The sequence below is a fragment of the Centroberyx gerrardi genome, chromosome 4, assembly GCF_048128805.1.
Source record: "Centroberyx gerrardi isolate f3 chromosome 4, fCenGer3.hap1.cur.20231027, whole genome shotgun sequence".
Classification (NCBI taxonomy): Eukaryota; Metazoa; Chordata; class Actinopteri; order Beryciformes; family Berycidae; genus Centroberyx; species Centroberyx gerrardi.
Genome location: NC_136000.1, coordinates 21021108 through 21044819, shown reverse-complemented (window position 1 = coordinate 21044819; position 23712 = coordinate 21021108). Strand labels below are relative to the sequence as shown.

Here is a 23712-nt window from a genome sequence, read left to right as displayed (position 1 = left end):
CGTGCAATTTGGAGTGTTTGCGTGATCTTTACCGCTGATCACACTGACATTTAAACTGATATTGAATAAGTAATGCTTCCCTCCCAGACCTTGAACTATTGGCCACTGCATTGACTGTATCACATTTACTCAAGAGGGAATCTATTTATCACAAAGACGGTAACTCACAGCACACACACATATGCACATAACACTCTCACCTCCTACTGTAGTGCTCTTGTTAGAAAATAACTCCAGGAGAAGCCTAAGTAGAGCGCCGCTTTCTATGCTCAGATTTCTGTGGGTGGAAGCCTAGGCTGTGGCAAGTTGTGGCGTATGAATGGGAGAGTTAGTATCTGAAAGCGAAGCAGCCGGTGCAGACGGTTTTTCAGAAAAAAAAATCTCTGGCCTATTGACACCTTCTACTTCTGCCACTACATTTCATTGAGAAGCTTGTCTATTTTCGGTAAACAGAGAGCTTTTTCTACTGGAGAGCCAATCCACCGCCGCTGGAGCTGATCCAATTTCTTTCGAGAGGGGAAAACATCTCAGAACGCTAGCAGACACCAGGAGAATTTATGAGTTACGTCCTTATAGCACTTATTCTTGTCTGAATTGGCTTGTTTTTCTGTGTAAACAGCTGCGCTTTCAATGCACTAGATGAAAAGCCATTTAAAGACGGCAGTCACATATTGGTATTACTCAGACATACTGCGTGCCATACTGTGTTTACTGCGATTCGGTTCTATTCTGTTCTGCTCTGCCCTGCTCTTTTCTTGTCTGGTTATTCTATCATATTCTATTACGTTACAATCTTTTCTGTTTGTCTGCGCTTGATCTTTCAGTCTGTGCCTCACCAATCTCGTTGCGTGGCGGCAGGTTCTGGTCCTCCTGGCTGGGATACCTCTCCTTACGGTCCAGTAGCAGAAAGTAGATCATCTTCTCTTGGTTGTCACTGCAGAGAAGGGGACAAAAGAACAGACTACTGAGACATCTGGAAGAGAAATAACATGATTTTGAAACACACGTGTCCCTACACAAACATACATGGAAACTAGATTGCTGAGGTGTGTGCAAACACACACCCACGCACACACACCCGCACCAGCATATGTCTGCAAGCGACATAAGACATAAAGACGGCGAAAAAAACTCACTATGATTAATGTCCTTTAATCTTTTTTTGGGTTCATTGTAAAAGAGCTACTAAATAGCTTCCCTCATTAAAAAAAAAGTTTCGTTTCTACAGATCATTAAGCCATCATAAGATATTCTGCATATAAAGATTTTTTTTTAGGATTTGCCCCATCTCCATTATACAAGAGTCTGCTACCAAGTTTATGAAAGAATCAAAACATTATGAGTTCCCCCTACTTTCTCAGTAAAACAGGAAGCCTAATATCTTTAGCCTCTAGTTCAATCTCCTCTATGCAAAAAGCCCGGGGATTGGCCCTCATAATAAAGACAGATTGGAAAGCAGCGGGGGGGAAAGAGACAAGGACCTGCAACTTCAGCTAAAATGAACCAGGGGAAGGGAGATAGAGACAGTGGAATTTCCTCCAGTCCAGCACTATTACTGGATGCTCCCAGGAGGCAAAGGGAAGAAATGGGGAGAGGGGAGAGAGATGGAGTAATGCTAGTTCAGTAGTAAATGGGGGAGGTGGGGCAAATGGGAAATAGAGGGAAAGGCGAGAGGAGAATGAGTGGAAATGAATAAAAGCGAAAAGAAAAAAACATCTGTATGCTCATATTCGATAAAAAAACGGGGTTATGAAACACAGATTGCAGGGCAGCAGTCCTCGGCTCTAAATGCATATTCACATGAGCAAACGCACACAAACACATAACACAACACAGACACAAACAGACACAGAGCAGAACAAGAACAATGTGACCCAGGAGCGTGTTTGTGGTGCAAGCCAGGATCAGTTTGGGGGATATATCCAGTGGCAAGCGGTGTAAGCGCTGTGTGATAACAGTTAAGTGATCTATGGCTTCTGACATCTAAAGTGACAGCTTCAAAGGATTTCATAAGAGCCTGGGAAAAACCAAGGCCGCTGGCGTACACAGACGCCCCACACCCCTCCTCCCATCGCTCTGCTATCTCTCCTTTTATTCTAACCGACGCATCGCCCTCCCCTCTTCTCCCTATCTTCAGCTGCTTTTTACTTATTTCTTTCTTATATCACCCCTATTTCAACCTACACGTCCTTTCACCTTCTTCTCTATCCTATATTTCATTTTATTTCTCTCTCCTCTTCTTTTCATTCACCTTTCCACCTCCCCCATCCATCCAGCTACAACTCATCTTTCCTTCCTCTCTATCCCATCACTTCTTTCTTCCCCCCCCCCCCCCCCCCCCATCCTTCCCTTTTACCCACTCACTCGTCAGAGAGCAGGTCTTTCAGTAGTTTGTTTTTGTCTCTGAAGCAGCCCAGGGAGTGCATGCTGTCCAGGACGTCGGGGTCGATGTCGTCTGCAGACGGCAGGCTGCGGATGGTCACCTTCCTGGGCACCGGCTGCTCCGGCTCCGGCTCGTTCTTCCCCCCTCTGGAAATGCAGGGAAGTAAGGACACTGTCAGCCATTTTGGCCCCCAGTAACTTTCAGCAAGTTTTGAGCACTTTTAAGTAAAATTCAATACAGAGATATTACAGATTTTACTCTATTGGCAAGGGTGATAGGATTCATAAGGATGTGTACTGGCAATGGATTAAGAGATTTAGTGACTATATGGGAGGAATATACAGTGTGAGTCATTTGAGTGTTTGTTTGTCTCCTGAACAGGAGCCCCTTGGTAAGAGGTTTGCCTCACTCTGACCCCGGTTCACATTATGAAAACTTGCACATGGTCATGCAGTTATTTCAGGTGTAGTCATTTTGCTTGTAAGCTTCATAAGGTGAACAAGGGTCATCGTGAGGCAGAGCGCTCACCCCACAGACCAAAACGCAGACAGACATCTGAGTCACCCTGTTTAGTTTTGTTATTTCTCTCTACCTTCCCTCCTCGTTTTCCCACTTCTTTAGTTACTTCAGCATCCCCTCCTTCTGTCCAACCCTCCCACTATTCCCCTAGTTATGTCTCCTCTCTCTCTCTCTCTTTCCCTCGATCTTTTCTGTCTCTAGGGAGCAGAACAGGCAGGGCGATATTCTTTGAGATTTAAAAAACGAACGTGACAGCTGTACCTCTCGGCTAGGCAATCTCCTTGCTGCTGACATAACCAGGCTCCTCCATTTGTCAGACAAACAGCCATTCATTCATTCGTTCAGCCAGTCAATCAACCGGCGACTTGGCCGGCCGGCCAGCCAGCCATGCAGAGAGAGCCAGGCGACTTCCTCGTCGAATCCACTCACACTACATCCGTTTTCTCCCCCAACTCGCTTATCTCTTCTTTTCACTCTCCCTGTCTGTTTGCATGAACTCCCACTACATGACAGAAACCATCACCCAGCCCCTTCCAGGCCTCACGTCTGCCTCCCATGACTCATCTTTACTCTTGAGTTGTAACAACCTATAAAAACCTCTCTCCTTATATTACCTACTTCAAAAAAACAAAACAAACAAAAAAAGCTTGCCTCAGTCACTTGACTACAGCGATGTACTGTTAAATAGTGGGTACACTATGACTTTCAGGCAGGAATCATAACGACCATTATAAACAAAAATCAATTATATTTTCAGAAAAGCATTTAGTTATGCTTTTACTCCCCTTGAAAGACCATATCCTCATATAACTTAAATCACTTTGATACTACTTAATATTACGTATACTATAAATTTACGGCAAAAGATTTATGCCAGGTGGGTAAACTCTGCTCCGCAAATTAAACGGTGGGTAAAGTGAGGTTAGCTGGGTTCATCCTCCACTACTGCATGAAGGTGCGACTTGTTCCCTCTTCCCTGCCCCCTATTCAGTTGTCCATATGCTGCACATCCTCTTTCATGCACTACCAATTTACCCCCACATCCCCCAGAGTGGAGTCATGCCCTGCTCAAATGTACTCTGGTGTGTAGGGCTGAGACTCAAAGTCATTTATCATGCGGTCGCTTCCCTCAGGTCTCATACTCCAAACAGACCGGGGTAAAAAGAGTGGAGGAGTGGAGGAGTGGAGGACGTAGGAGGAAGGAGAGACAAGAGGCGTACTTACATGTACCATGTGTGCTTCTGGATCTGTTCTAACTGTAAAAGAGAAAAGAAAGGACAGGTCAGCACACAAGTAAGTCATTTGTTTTGGAATTTTTGATCATGCCTGTGATATTAAGAAAGGAATCAGAGAGAAAAGGATCAGTGAGATAGAGCAAAAGGTGAATGCAAAGATCGATATTGAATCTTCTTTCTTGTGGATAGCAACTTCCGGCGCAATAAGGCTTCAATAAGCCTGGAGCTTAGTGGCTCAGTGGAAACACAATAAGACAATACGGGCAGACTGAAGGGTGCGAGGAGTAAGTAACGAGGCCTTCAAATATTAACACAGCCAGTGGATAGAGAAAATTATTGAGAGAAAGAGTGAGACCGAGAGAGGTACAGAAAGAGCGAGAGAGAAAGAGAGGTGATACCATTGAGCTATAAACAGAGAATATTATCTCCCTCACACACACTGCTGACCCTGCCAAGCCCTCTGGTGCAAGGGGAATCTCCCATTCTCTTTCTCCTCCCGTCCATCTCTCTCTCTACCTCTCTCACACACACTCTCTCTCCCTCGCTCTCTCTCTCAATACCACACTCTCACTTTTTCTTTTTTTCTCTGGCAAGCCTTGCCATTTGTTGCCATCTGCCCTGTGCCCTGTGGCCACTTCGTCACCATCACTGTTGGCATGGGCTTTGGCCGAGAAAAGAACAACAGAGGGAGAGAGAAAGAGGGAGAGAAAGGGCGACAAAGGAAGATGTCTGTTAGAATGACTCTATGGTCCTTGAACGGCCCACAGTGGAGTAAAAGGATCAATGTCAGTGTTGAGAGTTTTCTATTTGTCAATTCTACTGTTCTGGAACCACAGGAGATACAGTTAACGCATATAGCAGCTCTCATTATCGTTAACTGTGCAAACACAAAGTAATTGTGTGTGTGTGTGCATGTGTGTGTGCATGTATGACTGTGTTCCTGTGTGTGTGTGTGTTTGCATGCTTGCGGGTGTGCGTGCGCTGTTGCACACAAATGCGCAAGTGTATGCATCAATCTCTCCACATGTTTCAACATCCATCTCTATCCCAAAGGGTCTGCCTCTGCGTTTCAACATTGATGAATGCCGTCATGTGATGTTGCTGCGTTCACACGCCCGGACCGACTGCGGTTACTGACTATAGGTGACTGCTGTCTGCTTCCATAGGGGTCATGGTATTGACAGAGGCACCCTGCCTGTCAGATAGAAGCCAGTGGGTGACCTGCTCTCTCCCAGTCTTATTGAAGGCCTGCAGGCACTAGACCAATATCACACACACGGGCCTGAAAGTGATGTGGTTTGAAATGCAGTCTCACATCAATCAGTCAGTAAATCTGACAGTACCAATGCCAGCTGCTCTCACTCAACCGAGAGGAGTGCTGCTATAATATTGGCTTGGATAGGTGTGGGTGCGTGTGCCTGTGTGCATCCCAGTATGTGTGTTTGTCTGGCCGCTTATGCAAGCTTGTGTTCACGTGGGTCTCTGTGTATGTGTGTGTGTGTGTCTCTGAATCATATGGCTGTCCATCAGAGCACCTCAGGGTGGACAGAGCAGTGGGGACCTGCTGTGAGGACGACTGCTGGGTGAACAGCCACAGGGATATCTGGCAAAGAGCCCCGGTCCACGTGAAAACGGTTGTTGAGTTGTTGGAGACGATATAGATGTAGAGGGATGACATTCATCTGAATACAAAGTTTGGTAAATGGAAGCCTTTTAAAGGGTCACACGGGGTCGAAATGAGGGAGAGAAAAAGGCGGGTTCAAAGCATTTTTCAAAACTGACTGTCTGAAGGAGGTAAATTTGATTTGACAAAAAAATCACACACACACACACACACACACACACACTTCCTTTATTTTCATTCCAGCAGCCCTGGTAATTTATCTGTGCTATACCCGTGAGCGTATTATCTCTCTATGACGAACTGCTCTTTAATATAATAAGCCAGCCAATCCTCTTCATTAGCCAGGGATCATGAGGAGTCAGATCTTTCCGGGTCTCTCTGTGTTCATTTGAATAGTGAAGATGAGATGACTGTGTTGAGGTGGCTGGCCCAGTAGCCTCCGGGGCCCCGACTACACACAGGAAATGAAGAGAAGGGCTTTTATTGGGCTAAGCCCCTTAAGCCTGGGTACGTGCCCTCCCACCACCCTCACACAGAGACTCTAAGGGGGCCTGGCTTTGTGTATGTGTGTGTAAGTGTGTGTGTGTGTAGTGAAATCTAATTACTGTAAGTGAAGGTGACAATAGTTGTTAGTGCGCACAGACTCACCCAAACAGGCAATAATTAGGGTGTCTAATTGTCTATCATCGGCCATGAAGATCTTGGCTCAACAAACTAAACTCTGGCCTCCAGCATTATTAGCAAAAATTAATCCCTGGCAATAGTCTGACATGACCCCCGGTGATGTCATCGCGACCCCTGGCTGTTCTTGTCTCGTCTCTGATTGGATGGCTACCGCTAAACTCTGGGAACACTCAACCTAACAGGGCTATTTGACATTCCACGAGGTTACAAAACACCCCCTTAGGTCTCTTAGGAGCCCTCACAATCTGAGGGAGAGAGAGAGAGAGAGAGAGAGAGAGAGAGAGAGAGAGAGCAGGTAGCATATTCTCTCCCAGCAGCTTCGTCTGTGTGTAACCCTATGTCTAGGACAGTGCTGGAGGCTGGTGGACATGTCTAGGGGATTTCAGGGTGACCCGTCCTCGTCAGGCAGAGAGAACAGAGAAACAAATCACACAGGCTACATACAGCATACTAAAGACGCGCTGCCTTTCTTTCTAGTTCACGTTTCAACGCTCCTGCTTATCTGACCGGCTGCACCTCAGCGTTGGCCTCAGCTTCTCCATGCTCCTCCAAATGAGCATCTCTTTCTTTCTAGCTCTCTGTTCTCCTTTTCTTGCGTCTCTCACATTGTTTTATTAGTTAAACTCTAGTCTATCCCCTCCTCCTCCCCTGTATCGGAGGTGTTTCGGTGTACTACTCCATGCTGGGACTGTGATAGACAGCTGGAGCAAATGGGAAAATGATACGTTAGCATCCTCTCAAGGGCAGTGTTTGACCAGATTTGCATACACGCAAATGCATGAACACACAGTTGTGTTTACTGCCCGGACACACAAAGATATCTGGACACGGTGCGTGTGTGTGTGTGTGTGCGTGTGTGTGTGAGAGTGTTTGTATCTCTGTGCGTCGTCTGAATGTGAAATACAGGACAAGAACAAAGGGCAGCACCATCTTTCTGAGAAGTAGTCTTTGAGATCACTGACCACTTTCATTATTTACATTCCCCTCTGTCCATCTCTCTCTCTCTCATATCTCCCTGACTCTCTGCCTTCCATATCTCTCTGTTCTCGCTCTCTCCTCCAGCCACCTTGCCAAGGTGATCAGTTGCTGTGTAGAGAGGGACTGGCGTCGTGATGTGTACACTAAACAGCGTAGAGGGAGAGTACACAAACAGCGGTCCTCTCCTGAATTCACACCCTGTACTTGAGCGAGAACTCAAACAGAATTGGGGATGAGGCAAACACATTTGAAACACTGGGGAGGAAAGAGGAAACAAACAAAAAGAAAATGCTTGGCTTGGCAGCGCGGAGTTGATATTAGCCACTTTAGTTTGAGTGTGTATCTCTGGCATCATGCTCTCTCCTTGGGGCATTACAAGTTTTCCCAGCTTGTTGCCTATCTGCAAAATAATGAATTTCCTTTACCCAGACCTGATGTAGCAGGTTTTTTTCCTCCCATGTATGCTGTCTCAAACAAATAACATCTAAATGTGTTTTGCTGCTACTACGACATCATTAGTAAACAGTACTAGTGCTAGACCATGAATATGAAATTCTCCTTGCAGATATAATGCAGGTCTTATTGAGTTACAGAGAACGTATGAGTGTGCATAATGAGGTGCAAAGGGTACATCTTCATGCGCTGTAGACTGTGCATACGGTTCAAGTACTGCAGAGGCTGATGATGCTTAGATTTAGTATTTGTGCGCTAACATGTGTGCAGGCAGCAGGTTATTATGTAGGCCGTTATAAAAGGGATAGCTGCGGTCCTCAGTTCTGATTGGCTGAGTCACATTCAAAGCTGTTGTAAAATACCCACTAAACACATACATGGGACCATATTAAAGTTAATTTAAATATTAAATGAACCGGAAATCACCACTCACATCAGCGCTTATGTGTCGCTAAGCAACCACAAGAACTATTTTGCTCGGTGTAAGAATAACATTTAACTATATATTATCGTTATTGAATTCTTACCGAGTAAAACTAAAAGATATATTGAATTTTTGCATTCTTTCTTTTGAAATATTATGGTGTGTTACTGATGTCTGATAAAAACAAACTCTGCTTCACATTGTGCCTAATAAAATCACTGTCAAGCATGGCATCGAGCTGCTTATTGGTCAAGTGAACTGACCGTTAGTCGTTTGGCGGCGTCCACTTCGATCATGCCACGGAGGAGGTTCTGGCAGTCCGGGGGGATGAAGTGGGGCATGTGAAACACTCCCAACTTCACCTTCTCCAGAAGATTCCTCAGGTTGTCATCATCAAACGGCAGGGCGCCCTGGGGAGAGGGGAGGCAGAGAGGGAGGAATTGCGAGGGGCGAATGACAGAGATGTAGACGGAGAAAAGAGGAGAAAAAAGGGAGAGAGGAAAAAGTTTGCATCAGACGCGCATTAGAACAGAAAATAAGAGACTTCACCCGATGGAGGGAAGATGAGAAAAAAACAACACGAATGAATAACAAGGTCGACAAGAACAAACAAAACTGCAATGTTTTGAGTCTTAATCCTGCACGACACGAAGAGCAGCGCTCGCTTTCTCAACTTTTACAACTCTCCAATTAGAGCGCTCTGCCCTCAGCTGCGATGCTAAATAAATAATAAACAGCGGTAAGCAGAGAAAGGGCTTTTCTAATAATTACCCGGCTTTCTCATCTACCTCCTTCGTTTAGCATTCTCTCATCAGAGTCATTCATCAGAGCGAGCTGACACCTCACAGATGTGGCTGTTTGATAAATGACAGCCTCCACCAGAAGACAAGATGGAGGGCGAGAGAAAGAGAGAGAGAGAGAGAGAGGGGGGGTGAGAGAGATGGAAAGAAAGGCAGAGAAAAGCAGAGAGGTAGAGGGGGGGGAAATAAAGAGGGCAGGCTTGTGTAACAGATGATCTGAGTGCAGCCTAACTGCTGGGGAGTACGTGTGTCTCCCACAATCAGACAAATGGTTCTCTCCCAGCTAGACAGCAGGACAGAGGGGCTGGAAGGACTACTGGAACACGACGGGAGAGAGAGACACGGTATTCATTTGCAGTCAAACACCGAGACTGCGAAGAACTTTGATTCGGAGCGAGAAAAGTACGGTCACGATAGAGACGGTGGTAAACAACATCAAGTTTACGCAACGCGGAGTACGGAGGGGACTGTCCTCAACGCAAGCACACACACAGACTGAAAAAGAGAGAGAAAGAGACAGAGTGAGAGAGAAAGAGGCAAAAACAAAGACAAATACACAGGGCCTGTGGCCAAAAGCCGCCATGTCAGCGTTGGTATTTATTTTGGGCTCTCTTCTTTCAGTCTGACTGTATGAATTATTCATGGAGCAGGAGTGTGTAGGAACTACAGTACAGCTGTTGATGAAACAAGGCTTCAGGGCTGCACGGCTGGGGAACCACAGACATAATGTAGCTGGAGAATAAACCTGATTATGGATACAGCGGTGTGTGTGTGTGTGTGTGGATACAGGATAATGAATAAAAAGATGCTTCTATTCTCTGATCTTCTATTGCGCAAGCATATAAGCTTGAGGGCGTCTCTGCAACATTTTGTGGTAAGACGTTCTAAGTGTTAGGATTCTGAATTTAACTCCCTGAGCTCTTTCGGTTTATGTTTGGAGCGCCGTGTCAGCTTCAAGCTCCCGCCATCTTGTCATCCCGTTAAGCTCGGGTCAACCTGGAGTCATCAGTTGGTGCGCAAACTCGCTGTCACGTCACAGCACCCTCTTGCTTTCCATCTTTTTCCACCTAGCCCAGTACCTGCCCTCTCTCCACACCACCATAGCTGCTAGACACACTGTAGACTGAAGGGAAGGTGACTGTTGCACCGTTCTATTATACTGTATGGTAAAAATCGTATTGTGCAGTATTTCTCTGGAGCGTTTTACACTGTACGTCAGTCCAATCACCATCGGTTAGTTAGCGACGAGCTGACACTCACCACCAATAGAGCAAAGAGAATGACCCCACAGCTCCAGACGTCTGCTTTCCTCCCATCATACTTCTCTCCCTAAGGACCAGAGAGAGAGAGAGAGAGAGAGAGAGAGAGAGATGAGCGTTACGGCAGGTTAAAAGAGGATGGAGAGGTTAGATTAGGTGACGGATGGTTGGGTGATTGCAGGCAGATAGTGGAAATAATGATATGAATATTATGAATCAGTGAAAAGTCTTGACACTCACCCGTATGACCTCTGGACAGGCGTAGTGCGGAGATCTAGTGGTGGGACAGAGAGAGGAAACGAGAGGGGAAGAAAGTGAGAAGGAAAGTGAGTAGGAAAGAAAGAGAGTGCGGGAGAGAGAGAGAGAGAGACAGAGAGCACAGGTGAGTATCTCTGCCTTCTATAGCTCTACTGGAAAATAAGCCATGGTTATACAATCATAACAGAGCAAACTAATACTTCCATCAAGCATTTAACAGGCAGACACTACTGTATAAAAATGAATTGAGAGAGTGAAAAGAACAATTTAAGCAGACAGTAACTGTCTACAGTGAACATAGATCAAGATGTGCTTAGGGAGTTTAGACATCCTGAGGGTATTTGGGCGTCCTCCTGCTTGCTCACTCAAGGGCATCCTCTCACGGCAGACAGTGAACAGACCCACTAATCTTTACAGCACCTGGATGGGCTGACAGTAAACCCAATGGCTAGATTGACACATCAATATCGTATGAAGATTTATGGAGCTACCTCGCATCGCAACAGCTGCTCCATATAAGCCAATACCTATGGATGAGCAGAGCACTTCTGTAACGGCTTGTTCTTCTCGACAAACACAATGGCGCCTTTCCAATGCTTTGACATTGCCGGCTGGCCAAATTCCCCCCGTCTTATGACAATCTAAAATCAGACAAATTATATCACCTTATAATTTTGGGATGCTTCTTTCTTTCTATGCTTTCGGGCAGGGCTCTAGTTACGTTGGACAAGTATAAGTGGATGCTGTCTGCACACAGAAAGCAAAGCAGTCACCCGTCTCCCCCGTCTCCCCCAAAACCTCTTTGCCTGGTGACATGTCTTCCACCTCCTGCTTCCACTCAGTCTAATCTAATGGCAGGATATTTGGTTCTAATGAGAGACTATCTGAGCTCTGTAAACATGGCGCCCATTAGCTGGGTTGTTGTCTTGTGTACTCATGAATACCAGCGCTGACGGCTCGGCTTCCTCAGGCTGTCAAAACGCGGGGCGATAACAAACACTGCCACCACGTCAACGGGGAAGTTCAAACGAGCGCCTATGCAAATACGGCCTTCCTGATTGCAGGTGTCATAGTGCATTATGCAGATGAGCGAAGAAAAAAACACAAGCTGGAGATTTGCACCAGTTATGCCGCATGAATGCCACAACACGCGAACCGCGGTGGAAGCCGGTGCGAATATGAACTCATTATTTGCGGAGGCTTCAGGTGGCAAACGTAGGGTGTAGGTAAATAAAGACTACAAATAAAGCAATTCAGTTTTCTGTTTGAAAAGAATCCTAATTTGTCAATATTAGGACACTCCATTACATCAGTCAGCCATATTATCTGTATGTTTATACCTCTGCACTGTCTGTCCCTCTGACTGATATATTTCTACAGCTTGTTTCTTCTATTGGAATAGTGATCTTACATGGACTTTTCACCCTGCAACCCTGATAAAAAAGTTTACTCTGTCACCTTGGGACCCAGACTCTTTAAAACAAATTATAGTCAACAATATAATTTTGCACATCCCACACATATGCTCTTTGCCCTGGACTATGAATTTGTAAATCTGTAAATTGCAGATATGGGTATCTGTAAATCAGTCAATCACAGTGAAAGCAGTTTTCAGGACCTAACATTCATTAGCATCGTAGAGACGCTCCATCTTTGATATTTTTAAATTTCATTTTCATTTATATCCTTCATTACATTTTCATTATCCTTTAGCACCTTTTTACTCTTTGTTCTCCAACTTACAGCTCTATTCTTTGCTACTACAATGACCCAATTTCATCGGAGGTGACGATAAAGTTCATCTTATCCTATCTTGGCCCACCAGAATGAAATCCTGGCCATAAGTGAAAGCCCATGCTTCACGAAATTGATATCATGATAAAAGTGACTTGCTGGATTCTCGCACCAGGAGTACTGAGTGTAGTAACATGGATACTAAAGATAAATGGAAAAGCATTAAAAGCCACTTCCGTCTGAGTAAAAAACCGCCGTCTTTTGAGGAACACCCGCGCGTGGGTTGTCATAACATCAGTCTTTCCTGGCTATTTGCTAAAGCTCATTTACTCCCTCAACCCTACACTACTCATCACACAATGAGTGCAAAATTCACATAAATGAAATCGATAGTCGGGACCCGCAGGAAATAGTGGCATTTTACTACATCTCGAGGGCAACATACAGCACTACAGTGGAAAAAGATGCTGCTGTGAGTGGTTTGTGTGATCGCATAAGATAGAAAAGGCATTTAGTTAAGGACCTAGGGTCACAGTCAAGCTGCAGACAGTGCTGAAGTGATGGAACAGAAATGATAGAGATGTATGAAAAGCTGCCTTTGTCTACACTGAAGAGCTTTTATATCAATGTCAGAGAGAGAACAGCTGGCAGAGAGATCCATGGACCACAAGCTGGAAAGCTTCTGGTCTGTCATATTGTTTTTGAATGAGTTGGAATCCCTAGGTTACCATATCTCTTGTAAATCACACAGTATGTTTGGAGAGTATCACGAGTTAAAGGGATGTAAATCAAATCACCTAACTGGCATTGTGTATGCAGACCTCTTTCCTACAGCCTACATAATATTTGACATCTGTATGTGCATTATGGGCACATAATACGGAGAGAAAACTGAGACGTTTACATGAGATTATGAGAGTTCATCTTTGCCAACTTAATTTAGACACTTCTGAAGTTCCTCACTGCATACAAGATCATATCCTTTAGTCAATCGGTGCAACAGAATTGAACAAACGGCAAACAGTGTGGGGCACACAGCTTGGCTTATATAGACACAGACACAGAGAGAAAGGCTGTTTGTGTGTGTGTGATTTTGTGCATGCATATTTGCGCGTGCTCGTCGGTGCCCCTGCTCATCTATATTGTCTGTATGTCTGAATGTATTTATGTACTGTACGTGCTCTCAGGCTCCCAGACCGCCCCAACTCCACCTGGGGGGGGGGGGGGGGGGGAGTCTCATCTTCACTCAGCTCCATTACCCGTGGCAAATGGAATACATTTGTGTCAGATTGCTGCCTGGCGAGAGGGGGCCAGATAAATGTGTTTAATTAAAAACTGTCATATCTACACTTAGAGATGGGACAGTCAGAAGAGCATGAATAATCAATAACCACACGTATATGGCACACTCACATGTATCAGGCGCGCAGGTATGCAGACACACACACACACACACACATAAATGCTGCTTACACATACACACGATACGCATACAGAGACGGACACATACAAACACACACACAAACAGTATAGTGTATATTATGAGGGAGCTGAGAGTGGAACGAAAACAGAGCTACTGTGCTAAACAGTGTGCTTAGGAGGGTGTGTGTGTGAGTGTGTGTGTGTGTGTGTGTGCATATGTCTGTGTCTCTGTAAGAAAGCTCTGTGTTCCCACCTGCGGCAAGTACTTTTAGCCCTTTGTAAATGTACGCAGGGGACTAAGCAGATGCGGTGCACCTGGATCGGATGGCAGAATTGCTCAGGGAGGAAGTGGAATGCAATCCAATATGGATAGAGTTAGGTCTACAGGATACTGAGGAAACCGGCTTCTCCGGGCAACACAAGTGGCGTTTCTAGGAACAGGAGCCACTACAGTGCGGTCATCGCAGCTGCAGAATGACTCAGTTGTGTAAATTTTTACTTGCAGATAGCTACGTACACTGGATGAGTCATAAGAGCTTGGGCGCTGGGCTACTCTTGGATACAGTGATGCAATAGCTGCAAGTGCATGCCTGTGTGTGTGTGTGTGTGTGTGTGTGTGTGTGTGTGTGCAGGAGGGAGGGAGATGCAGAAAGAGAAAAAGAGAGAGACAGACAGAGAGAGAGACTACCAAAAAAGCTGGGGACAAAGGGTCCTCGAGGTCGGGGATGAACTAAGCCTTGCCAGCGCTGTGTGCGCATGTGTGTTCGCTGAATTGCGTGCGTGTGAGCGCGTGTGTTTCGGCTGCGGCTGATTTGGAGGTATAATCTGGACAGAATCAGGTCTGAGCTGGGGACAGATGTCAGAGGGCTTCTCTATCTCCCGGTCCTGCACACAGCGTCATGTGTCACCGCAGAGCAAAGATTCTCCCCAAGACATCCAGGTCACCGGGAATCTGCCGGGTGAAACCGCCCCAGACCCCTCTGTTTACTTCTCAGGCTGAAAATTCTCTAGAAAGCACTTTTCTGCACAGCTTTGTAATCTGTCTGTTTATCCATGCTGTCACTGGGTAAACCATTATAAATAACTTTCTTGCTTCTTTTATTGACACTGTACACTAACCCTACATTTCAGGGTTAAATAAACCACTTGATATGAGGGCTTCAGTCCTCTTTCGTGTGCTGTCCTCAGTCCCGAACACAATTTGAAAGTGACTTTTCCTGCGAGCGAATTCATTGCGGTCGTTGCGGGATTGATGGGCCTGGCGTGGTCGTGACTGCGGGATCATAAAACCCGGCGTCCGATATGAGGAGATGGAGAGCAGTAACGTGTGGCCGTGGCCCTGGCCCTGCTCACGGCCAGACAGCACACACTCTGAGAAACACCGACAGACTCTCCTCCAGAGATCAACACCGCCTGATAACGGAGACTTTGAGAGCAAAGCACCTAGCAGAGGGGCTAGATAGCCCCACTCATCATTCCCCGTTGCTTCTCCCCTCGCTTCTCCTCTCTTTCTATTCCTCCCTCTGTGGCACACTGGCAACTCCATGTCCCCTCCTTCTATGACATCTTTTTTTATCCAAAGAAAATACCTTCGAGACACGCTTAGAATCATTACAATTTCAACTCTAGTTCATGTGAGTTAGACACTGCATTATGGAGCATGAATTATAATATGTTTGCATTACTCACCCACAGCTGGTTTCTAGTAAACTGTCTCCAACCTGAAGGGAGGCCATGCCAAAGTCTGCTATCCTGATGTTGTTCTTCTCATCTAGCAACAGGTTCTCTGGCTTCAGATCCCTGTGGCTGAAAAATGGAGAGACAGAAACATAAAACAGTTAATGGAACATGAAAGGGATCTTCATCATTCTTTACATGCACTAGTGAAACTGTGGAGAAGCGAGAGGCAGACTGCAAGGTCTATCAAACACCTGTTGATAACACGCACACATACACACACACACACAAACGCAAGCACACATGCATGCATCCACATCCGCAGAGACAGTCTGTGCACGTTCAATGCCACAACTGTTCGCCACACAGCGCCTCAACCTGTAGTTCTCCGTTACCGCGCGCCCTCCTCTCCCCTACCTTTCCCTTTGATCTGTCCGTGCTGTGACTCGGGTCTCCCACCTCAGCGCTGGGCCGGTACGAGCTGTGACAGCCCCCTGCTGTGTCCTTTTCTCCTTCTGTTCCCCTCCCTCTTCCCCTCTCTCTCATCTCCCAGACAGCCACCAGCAAACCGGCGGAGCAGAGGGCGTCAAGGGGAGCCAGCCACGGGGGTGATGTTCATTAGCTGCCATTCATTACCACTAAACACAGCGAGGGGGATAATAACCAGCGGACACCGTCTCTCTCCTCAAAAGGGACCATCGAGAGGAAATATCTCCCTCGCATTAAGTATGCTGTTGCTGTGTCGGAGGTTAAAATCTCAATTTTGATGAGTGACTGTTCAAAAGCCGGCAGACGGTGGTGCTTTACTGTGCGTTTAACATCTCTTCCCGGGTCGAGGGGTGTCTTACATCACACCGCGCTGTTCTTGTGATGTCTACCAAGGCCGAGGGGTGTATGGCAGACATCACACACACACACACACACACACACACACACACACACACACACACACACACACACTATCTATCTATCTATCTATCTATGAATCTATCTATCTACCTATCTCTAACAATGATTTTTGTGATCAGAGGCAGAGTTATAGAACCAGGGAACAGGACTGTCAGGATGTCATGGACAAGACTTTCATCTTTTTTTTTAGAGTAATGATGGAGATGGGAGGGGAACAATAGCTTGATGTGTCTGCCTTTGAAGAGTTGCTCATCACAATGGACGTTTAACCTTAGATGACATCAGCTGCTGTACAACTCGTTTCCTGTCCTGAGGGATTAGCTGTCAGCTGGTTTGTTATCACACTGGCACTCTCTGTGATCCCTGCTATAATTGAAATAAAACACAGATAGCATCTAAAACAGGTCTCCCTAGGCTAAAACTTTTATCCATTCACGCAACCATCATTTGGCAATAATGTCAGTAGCCTGAGAGTTAGTCTTTCAACTAATACTGTCAAAGTGCACTTGAGCATGGCGATTTAATATTTGTTGGAGCTGCTCAGGGGCCACCAGTGTAAGACTGTGGTTGTACTGGGCATCTGCCAGGTAGGTGTGTATGTGAATGAGCCTCTTTCCCCAAGGAACTACTCCTGAGGCCAATGCTGTATAGGAACGTGTTCTTCGTCAACATGCCTGATTAAATGGTGATTAAAAACAGGATGTATCTCCTGGCAACTAAATGTTTTAGACATCTGAACGTTACAAATCGCTTGTGACTGGAGTTTAAACATGCGTCAAAAGGTCAACCCCAAACTTTGTAGACACAGAGACCAGGAGACAGGGCCTGGAGGACATGAAATAATTTGGTGTGACATCAGTGACAAAAGCAATGGGCCAGAGAGCATTGGCTGCGACTGGTGTTAAAGACAGTGTTCAAACGTTGTTTAACATCGACACCATGGGGTGGGGGGTGGGGGGTATCCTCCTGATCAAACATCATCTCTAATCAGAAAACCACAGCTTTAACAGCATCATAAATATCTGAATACTCTAAAACCATCAACCTCAGATGCAAAAACACACACTAAATCATGGTCTAAAAGTGTAAACCGCTGCCATAAACAGGACATAAACAGGACATAAACGTTGCGTTAGCACAGTGCTATCACACGTAAAACACACAAAGAGCCAAACCTCAGGAGACTCACACATAAAGGAAAGAGGGGGGCGGCATATTTATCCACCAACAGCATCAAGGGGACAAATTGCATCTGGGTGCTTTATTGGTTGTCAGGACCCTGGTATCCATAATAGGACATTAAACTGCCTCTCTGACACATTAGGCTGCACTTTGCTACTGTAATCTCGCTCACACAGTGGGCCTTGCAATGGGGATATCTCTGTCTTACACTCATATGTCACGCAGGGGTGGATGCAGTTAAACAACTTCACCAGTTGCAGTGAGCTTGAGTGTAGCTAGTTTTTTTAGGGTATCCGAGAGAATAGTACCAAGATAAATAGAAAAATACTAAGAATAGAATAATAGAAGAATCTACCTAACTTACAGTCAATTAGTGATGGAGGGTCGACTCCAAAAGAGTCGATTCCTCGACTCCAACAAACCTTAGAGATGGAGTTGTCTCTCAGCCAGTGACACTAGGAGTTGAAACTGAACAGAGTTGACTTTCAAATAAGCTTTTTCAACCAATTATTTTTTGTGTTCTGTGTGCATAAAATAGCTAATTGGTCAAGAGGCAATTAGAAAGAGAGCAGATGTAGGCACACATGCAGCCAAGGATACTAAGCTGAGTATGGACTAATGGTATGGAGGAAATGGCGCATGAAAAGACCAATTCATGCATTTAAGGTAAATTTGTGCTAAATTATTGCTCTTGTAACGCTATTCAGATTTCCTAATTTGCATGAATCAGCTTTAGGCTATTCCCTCACAAAAGAGTTCCCATGGCTTTCCCTGTTGGGTGCCACATACACAGCGGTCTCAAATGTGACATCTTATGGTTTAATCTGTAGGAGTTGATCCCAGCGACTCCCACAGTTAGAATCAGAGTCAAAATCGACTCCAGAAATGTGGGAGTTGTGCGCCGCTTAGGTGAATGCAGGTCAGTTGGGTGGACGCCTTTTTCCAAAACACCCTAAAAATGCCAGTAATGCATACATTTTTAGCACAAGTAGTTCCAGTGGGAAACTAAACCATACCAATGTTAGTGGCATGCTGACAAGAACAGAATAGAAAAATACTAAGGCAAGGTCACTATTTAAGGGAGACTATAGGCAGCTATCATCTGTGTGTTAGCACACACTTTACTATTGTTGTTCCATAGGGTTTTGTCCCTTTGCAGCTCATTCACATAAACAACTAAGATATACAGTTCTCTTAACCTACTTCTGCAGTGCAGGCAGAAATGGACTGAGCTATTATCTTAAAGGTGATGCTCATGTATTCACAGCTCAGAGGACACCTAAGCAACCTTACAGTACAGTGAGTACTCTTCAGTGTAATTTACATGGCACACATGTGTGTCTACATGCTGTCTGAGCAAGGTTTACACCCCAGTGGGGCTGTTAGACATGATTCCTGCAATCTAACACCAAGCTCTTAATTGCCTGTGATCATTAGCACCTTCCGTGCTGATATGTTCTGTTTTACTCAAGGTTGTAATGGGTCTTTCCTCTTGGGGCTCACACTCCCATAATATCCCAGACATGTTTATGGTGATGAGCACTTTATAACCAAATTCTCCAGCTCAAATAAATTACACTTTTCCCAAGGTGACAACTTTGACATACACAATGTATAATATTGCCTCCCTCGGTAAGACTATGTGTTATTGCGCTATGATATGCAGCACCAATTAGCTAAATCGGAGTCAGCTCTGAACACTTGAAACTTCCACTAATGCATGAAATGTGTCTTTCTGACATACTAACATGCCTGGAAAATAGCACACCTGTTTCTGCATTTTCATTTCAAGTGCCAAAGCTAGCCTGGTGCCATCATTGTTATCTGGAGTGGGGTTTTCAACATCATTGCGAGTTGAAATGCACCCATTTAGCCTCCAGCACACCTCTGTGTCATCCTCCTCTTTCTATCTTCCCTTTTTTCTCTCAAACTTTTTTAGGCTTCCGTTGACCCAATTAGAGAGGGACCAAGCATATTCACTAAAAATGCTTCAGGCTAATATTCCATTGCATTAGCAAAAGAGGACAACGTTCTGACTGCTCACTTGGATGTGTAGGCACTTACATTCATTAGCCAATGGGGTTAATTGTGTATTAAGAGCAATGAGGGATGAGAAAGATAAAGTTTTCTTTTTTGCTGCCTAATGGGATTGGTGTGTTTCTGCTTTTTTGCTTAAAGCAAGGCATCGGTGTATGTGTTTAGCATTTTGCTACTCTATTATTCTGTTGAGTTTGTCTTTTTTATCTTCTTCAAAGTAAGTTCAAAATCCAGTGTACAACATTTAAGACACATCATTTGTTCGAGGTACAGGTGAGGAGTGGGGGTTATGTAACTACTTAAATATGGCCACAGTGAAGCATTGAGTGAAGTAGTGAAGCACATTAAAGGTTTCTAGATTCCCTTTTTAGCAGGAGCAACTCTCTAATTGACATCAATTAGCTATGACATGGAAAGGATTGATTGCCTGCACTGGCCTATACGTATTACACTGTCCTAACTGTCAGCTACACTGACAGCTACAGCAGCACCATCATGGAGGAATCACAAGATTGTTTTTGAAGATTTCCTGAACCAATTAAGGGCCAAAGTTGAAGCCAATTTCTCACAGCCAACATAGTTGCTCTCGTTTGATCTCACATCCTTTTCATGATCTTGAAACGTTCACTGGGACAGCAACTTTTTGCGTATTTACATTGGTGATCTGCTCATGTCAGAAGTCTCCTATCATGTATCTTGCATTTATCCTGTATTAGTACTGGAGGAAGGGCTACCGCACAGCTATTCTTTTCACACAAGCTTTGCCTCTCGAATGGCTGATTGCGAGAGCATTCCTTCTGCCATCTGGGACGTTCCCTTCTATTCCTCTGGGGTTTTGAGCAACATCAGGTAAGTAATGTGTTGTTGCATGTAGTGCAGCGACTAAAAGGTGGGAGTACTATGATAGCTACATCTGGCGCCAAACTCCATGTGTGCATCCCAGCGTCTCCTCTCAATCCAGAGGAGTTTGACTGGGGAGGAAAGGAATGAGCTGCAGACCTTCCACAATAAGGCAGGATAAACAGACAAGCTGTCAGAGGAGCAACACAATGAAGGAGCGGCATAGATATTAAAAACCCATGGCAACAATCAGACATCTAATATAGAGAACCATGATTGTGCATAATTCCTCTTAAAGTAGTCACCTATGCCTTGTGTAAAATGAAAAAGGTTAGTATTCTTTATCATTACTTTCTTTCAACTTTATTCTCCACATAATGGTGAAATCTCCCAGTTAGCATATTATCTTAACAACAACCTATGAATTGTTTCTCTTCTTTACTGCCGTCCTCATTTCACCTCTCATTTGCCCATTTTTCACTTCCCACATTCATTACATTACATTACATCATTTAGCAGACGCTTTTGTCTAAATCGACTAACAGTAAGTGCATTTTGTCAACAGTAGTGAAACCAACTGTATATCACAGTCTTCATCAGCCAGCCATCCCACCTTTTACTTAGCAGCCCATTAACCAACCGCCATAAACCAACCTAGTACCTTCATTCCCCCTCCCCATCCTCCATTTTCCATACCCATTTCACCCATTGCTATTCTCCTCCTCCTTCATTCCACCATTCTCCACTCTCACCCCACCTCCTCTCCACATCACTCACCCTCTCCCCCCACTGTTACACCTCAACGCTTTAACTGGCACTGCAGGAGAAGGAAATGGGAGAAAAATGAGACACGGGGAGAAAAAAATCAAAATAAAAATAACAATTTCCCATTCTGTGTTGTTAGCGGCCATCAGCCGTAATGATGATAGGCTATAAACACAGGCTTTCTGCAGGCGGGCAGACAGACAGACTGTCAGCTGGGGAGACTCTCCTACTAATGTCAACAAATACAGCAACACTACAGCCACAAGGGCACAGGGGTGGAGGGGTTCAGGGAGATGGAGCACGACAGACAGGCTGGAAGGTTGACGCGTATACTGCAGGTATGTATGCGTAGTGACAGAGGTGAATCATCCAATGAAAAAGATGACAGAGAGATAGAAGCGAGAGAGAAACAAGGAAAGAGAGAGAGGGAGACAGATGACAGGGAGAGAGTTAAATGTTGATCAAATGAGGAGTTGTGGCTTGCTTTATTGCCCTCTGCGGAACTATAAGCAAGTAATGGCAAAGACAGAGAGGTGTGTGGCTCTCTACGCCCCGAGAGGAGAGAGAGAGAGAGGAATAAAGCGAGCTAATGACAGAGGGAGTGTGGGAGAGACAGACAGAGTGAGAGAGAACGGTGGATTCAGATGATGTGCGCGTTGATGCTTTTTTTGCGTGGGTTTAATGTGACTTCTGGACCAGGTGTGTGTGCGTGTGTGTACATGTAGGTGGTGGTAATAATGTGCACATCACCGTCAGGGAGGGGTGAATGAGGATGTGTGTGTGTGACGCGCACTAGCAATCTCTACTTCACTGGGCGGGATGCTGGGAGTCATTCTGTGTGACGGATAGTCTTTATCTCACACCCACACGTAGTCCCTATGTATCAAACACACAAACACACACACGCACACACACAAACTGGGTTGTTAACTGGGTTACAAGGGGAAAAGATGATGGTGTTTTCCCTTTATCCAGACCACAGTCATTACTAAACAGGCAGACGAAGGGTGCGCTACTACAGTGTGTTCGTAAGTATGTATGCTCATGCTCATGATAGCTGAAGCATCCCTCCGCATGTGTATGATAGAGAGGGGTAATGAGAGAGGGCGGACAAAATGAGCAGGGAGCGACACAGAGGTGTGTTTGGTGTCATCCCTCGTTCCTCTGACCGCAGGCTGACCCCTGGGAAGCCTCACTGTGGCCTCAGAGACACTGGACCAATCAATACAAGACATCTTTATTCCTCACATGAGTACAGAAAGATCGTGTACCGGGCTTATCACAGGCGGTCACAGCATACGATGTTTAGAAATGGTATGTTTATGTGCCATATGTGCAAATTATCTTCCCCTTTCTATTCTATCAGTTTGACCCTCTCATCTCCTGTTCATGATTGGTTCCATAATTCGATTAGGTAATAGCACACAGAAAAATAAATGTGCCGGAAATGGTTCTTCGGAGTGATGCCATAGAAGAACCATTTCTGGCTCCACAAAGAACCTTTCAGACCAGAAAGATTCTTTAAAAAAAAACATTTCTACACTCCTTTGCTTAGACACCTGCGTTGTGTTTTTGTTTATCTGCCCTTGTATAGCCTCATTTGCAATTGTACAATATATACTATGGAGGGGTTGGTTATTTTCCACATTTATGCCATCACCCTCCATCTAATAACTAAGAATTAAGAACCTTTTAATATCCCAGAGAACATATGGGTCTGTGGGATATTAAAATGTTCTTGAAAGGTTCTTTGTGGGACCATGGCATCACTCTGAAGAACCGTTTTCAGTTCCAGCTCACACCTTTATTTTTCTGTGTGTAGGATGACTGGACATATGAGTAGATTAAGTGAGAAGGCGGTGGGACATTGTGTTTCACTGGGACACGTCTTGAGTATACAAAGGGAAGTTAACAAATTGTGTCAGCAGGGACAGAGTCCTGATTCCTCCACCATGGTCGGTTCACAGGTTTGGTCTCCGGGGGTCAAAAGCGGGGCAAGAAGCAGACAAGCGGCTTGTTAAGTGTTCAGGGAGAAGACTCTACCACTTTGTTCTTCTCCATCAATCTGTGTCTCTGCTGGGTGCTTGCAAGTATGGCAGACTGCCACATTGACTTATTGGGGAGAAAGTGTGTAGACTGTGTAAAAGGTGTATTTTGTTGCATGTCATAGGTTTGTAGATCTCACATTGGAGGCCTTCACATAATATCCAAACACAATGTACTGCTGACATGTACTGGAAGTGAAAGAGCGAGAGAGAGGGGAATAGGAAGCGAGCTTGACATTGGATCTATATAAACATAGATTTGAGATTTTTCACTTACCGCTTCAACTTTCATTATATATTTTCTTTATTGACTTTTCCTTTCCTTTCTGTTCCCTTCTTATCCTTCCCTCACCTATCTTTTCCTCATCTCCCTCGTCAGCTATCCTCCTGGGCCTCGCTTCCTCCCCCTCTCTAAAAAAGAAAACTCCTAAAACAGAGAGCGCGCTCCGAATCAGGGCAGAGGAAACACTGAGTCATAAACACA

The 23712-nt window shown here is 45.1% G+C and overlaps 1 protein-coding gene across 4 annotated transcripts in view; it reads right to left on the bottom strand.

The window, feature by feature from the left end:
- brsk2a (BR serine/threonine kinase 2a) overlaps window positions 1-23712 on the bottom strand; it is a 158702-nt gene that overhangs the window by 16867 nt on the left and 118123 nt on the right. For all 4 annotated transcript variants that reach the window (XM_078282897.1, XM_078282898.1, XM_078282896.1 and 1 more), the window contains exons 5-11: window positions 15463-15579; window positions 10600-10633; window positions 10361-10429; window positions 8564-8710; window positions 4127-4158; window positions 2365-2529; window positions 837-934 (exon numbers count right to left, since the gene is read on the bottom strand). In XM_078282897.1, coding sequence (XP_078139023.1) covers window positions 837-934; window positions 2365-2529; window positions 4127-4158; window positions 8564-8710; window positions 10361-10429; window positions 10600-10633; window positions 15463-15579 — 662 coding nt within the window. The remainder of the gene's footprint in view (window positions 1-836; window positions 935-2364; window positions 2530-4126; window positions 4159-8563; window positions 8711-10360; window positions 10430-10599; window positions 10634-15462; window positions 15580-23712) is intronic.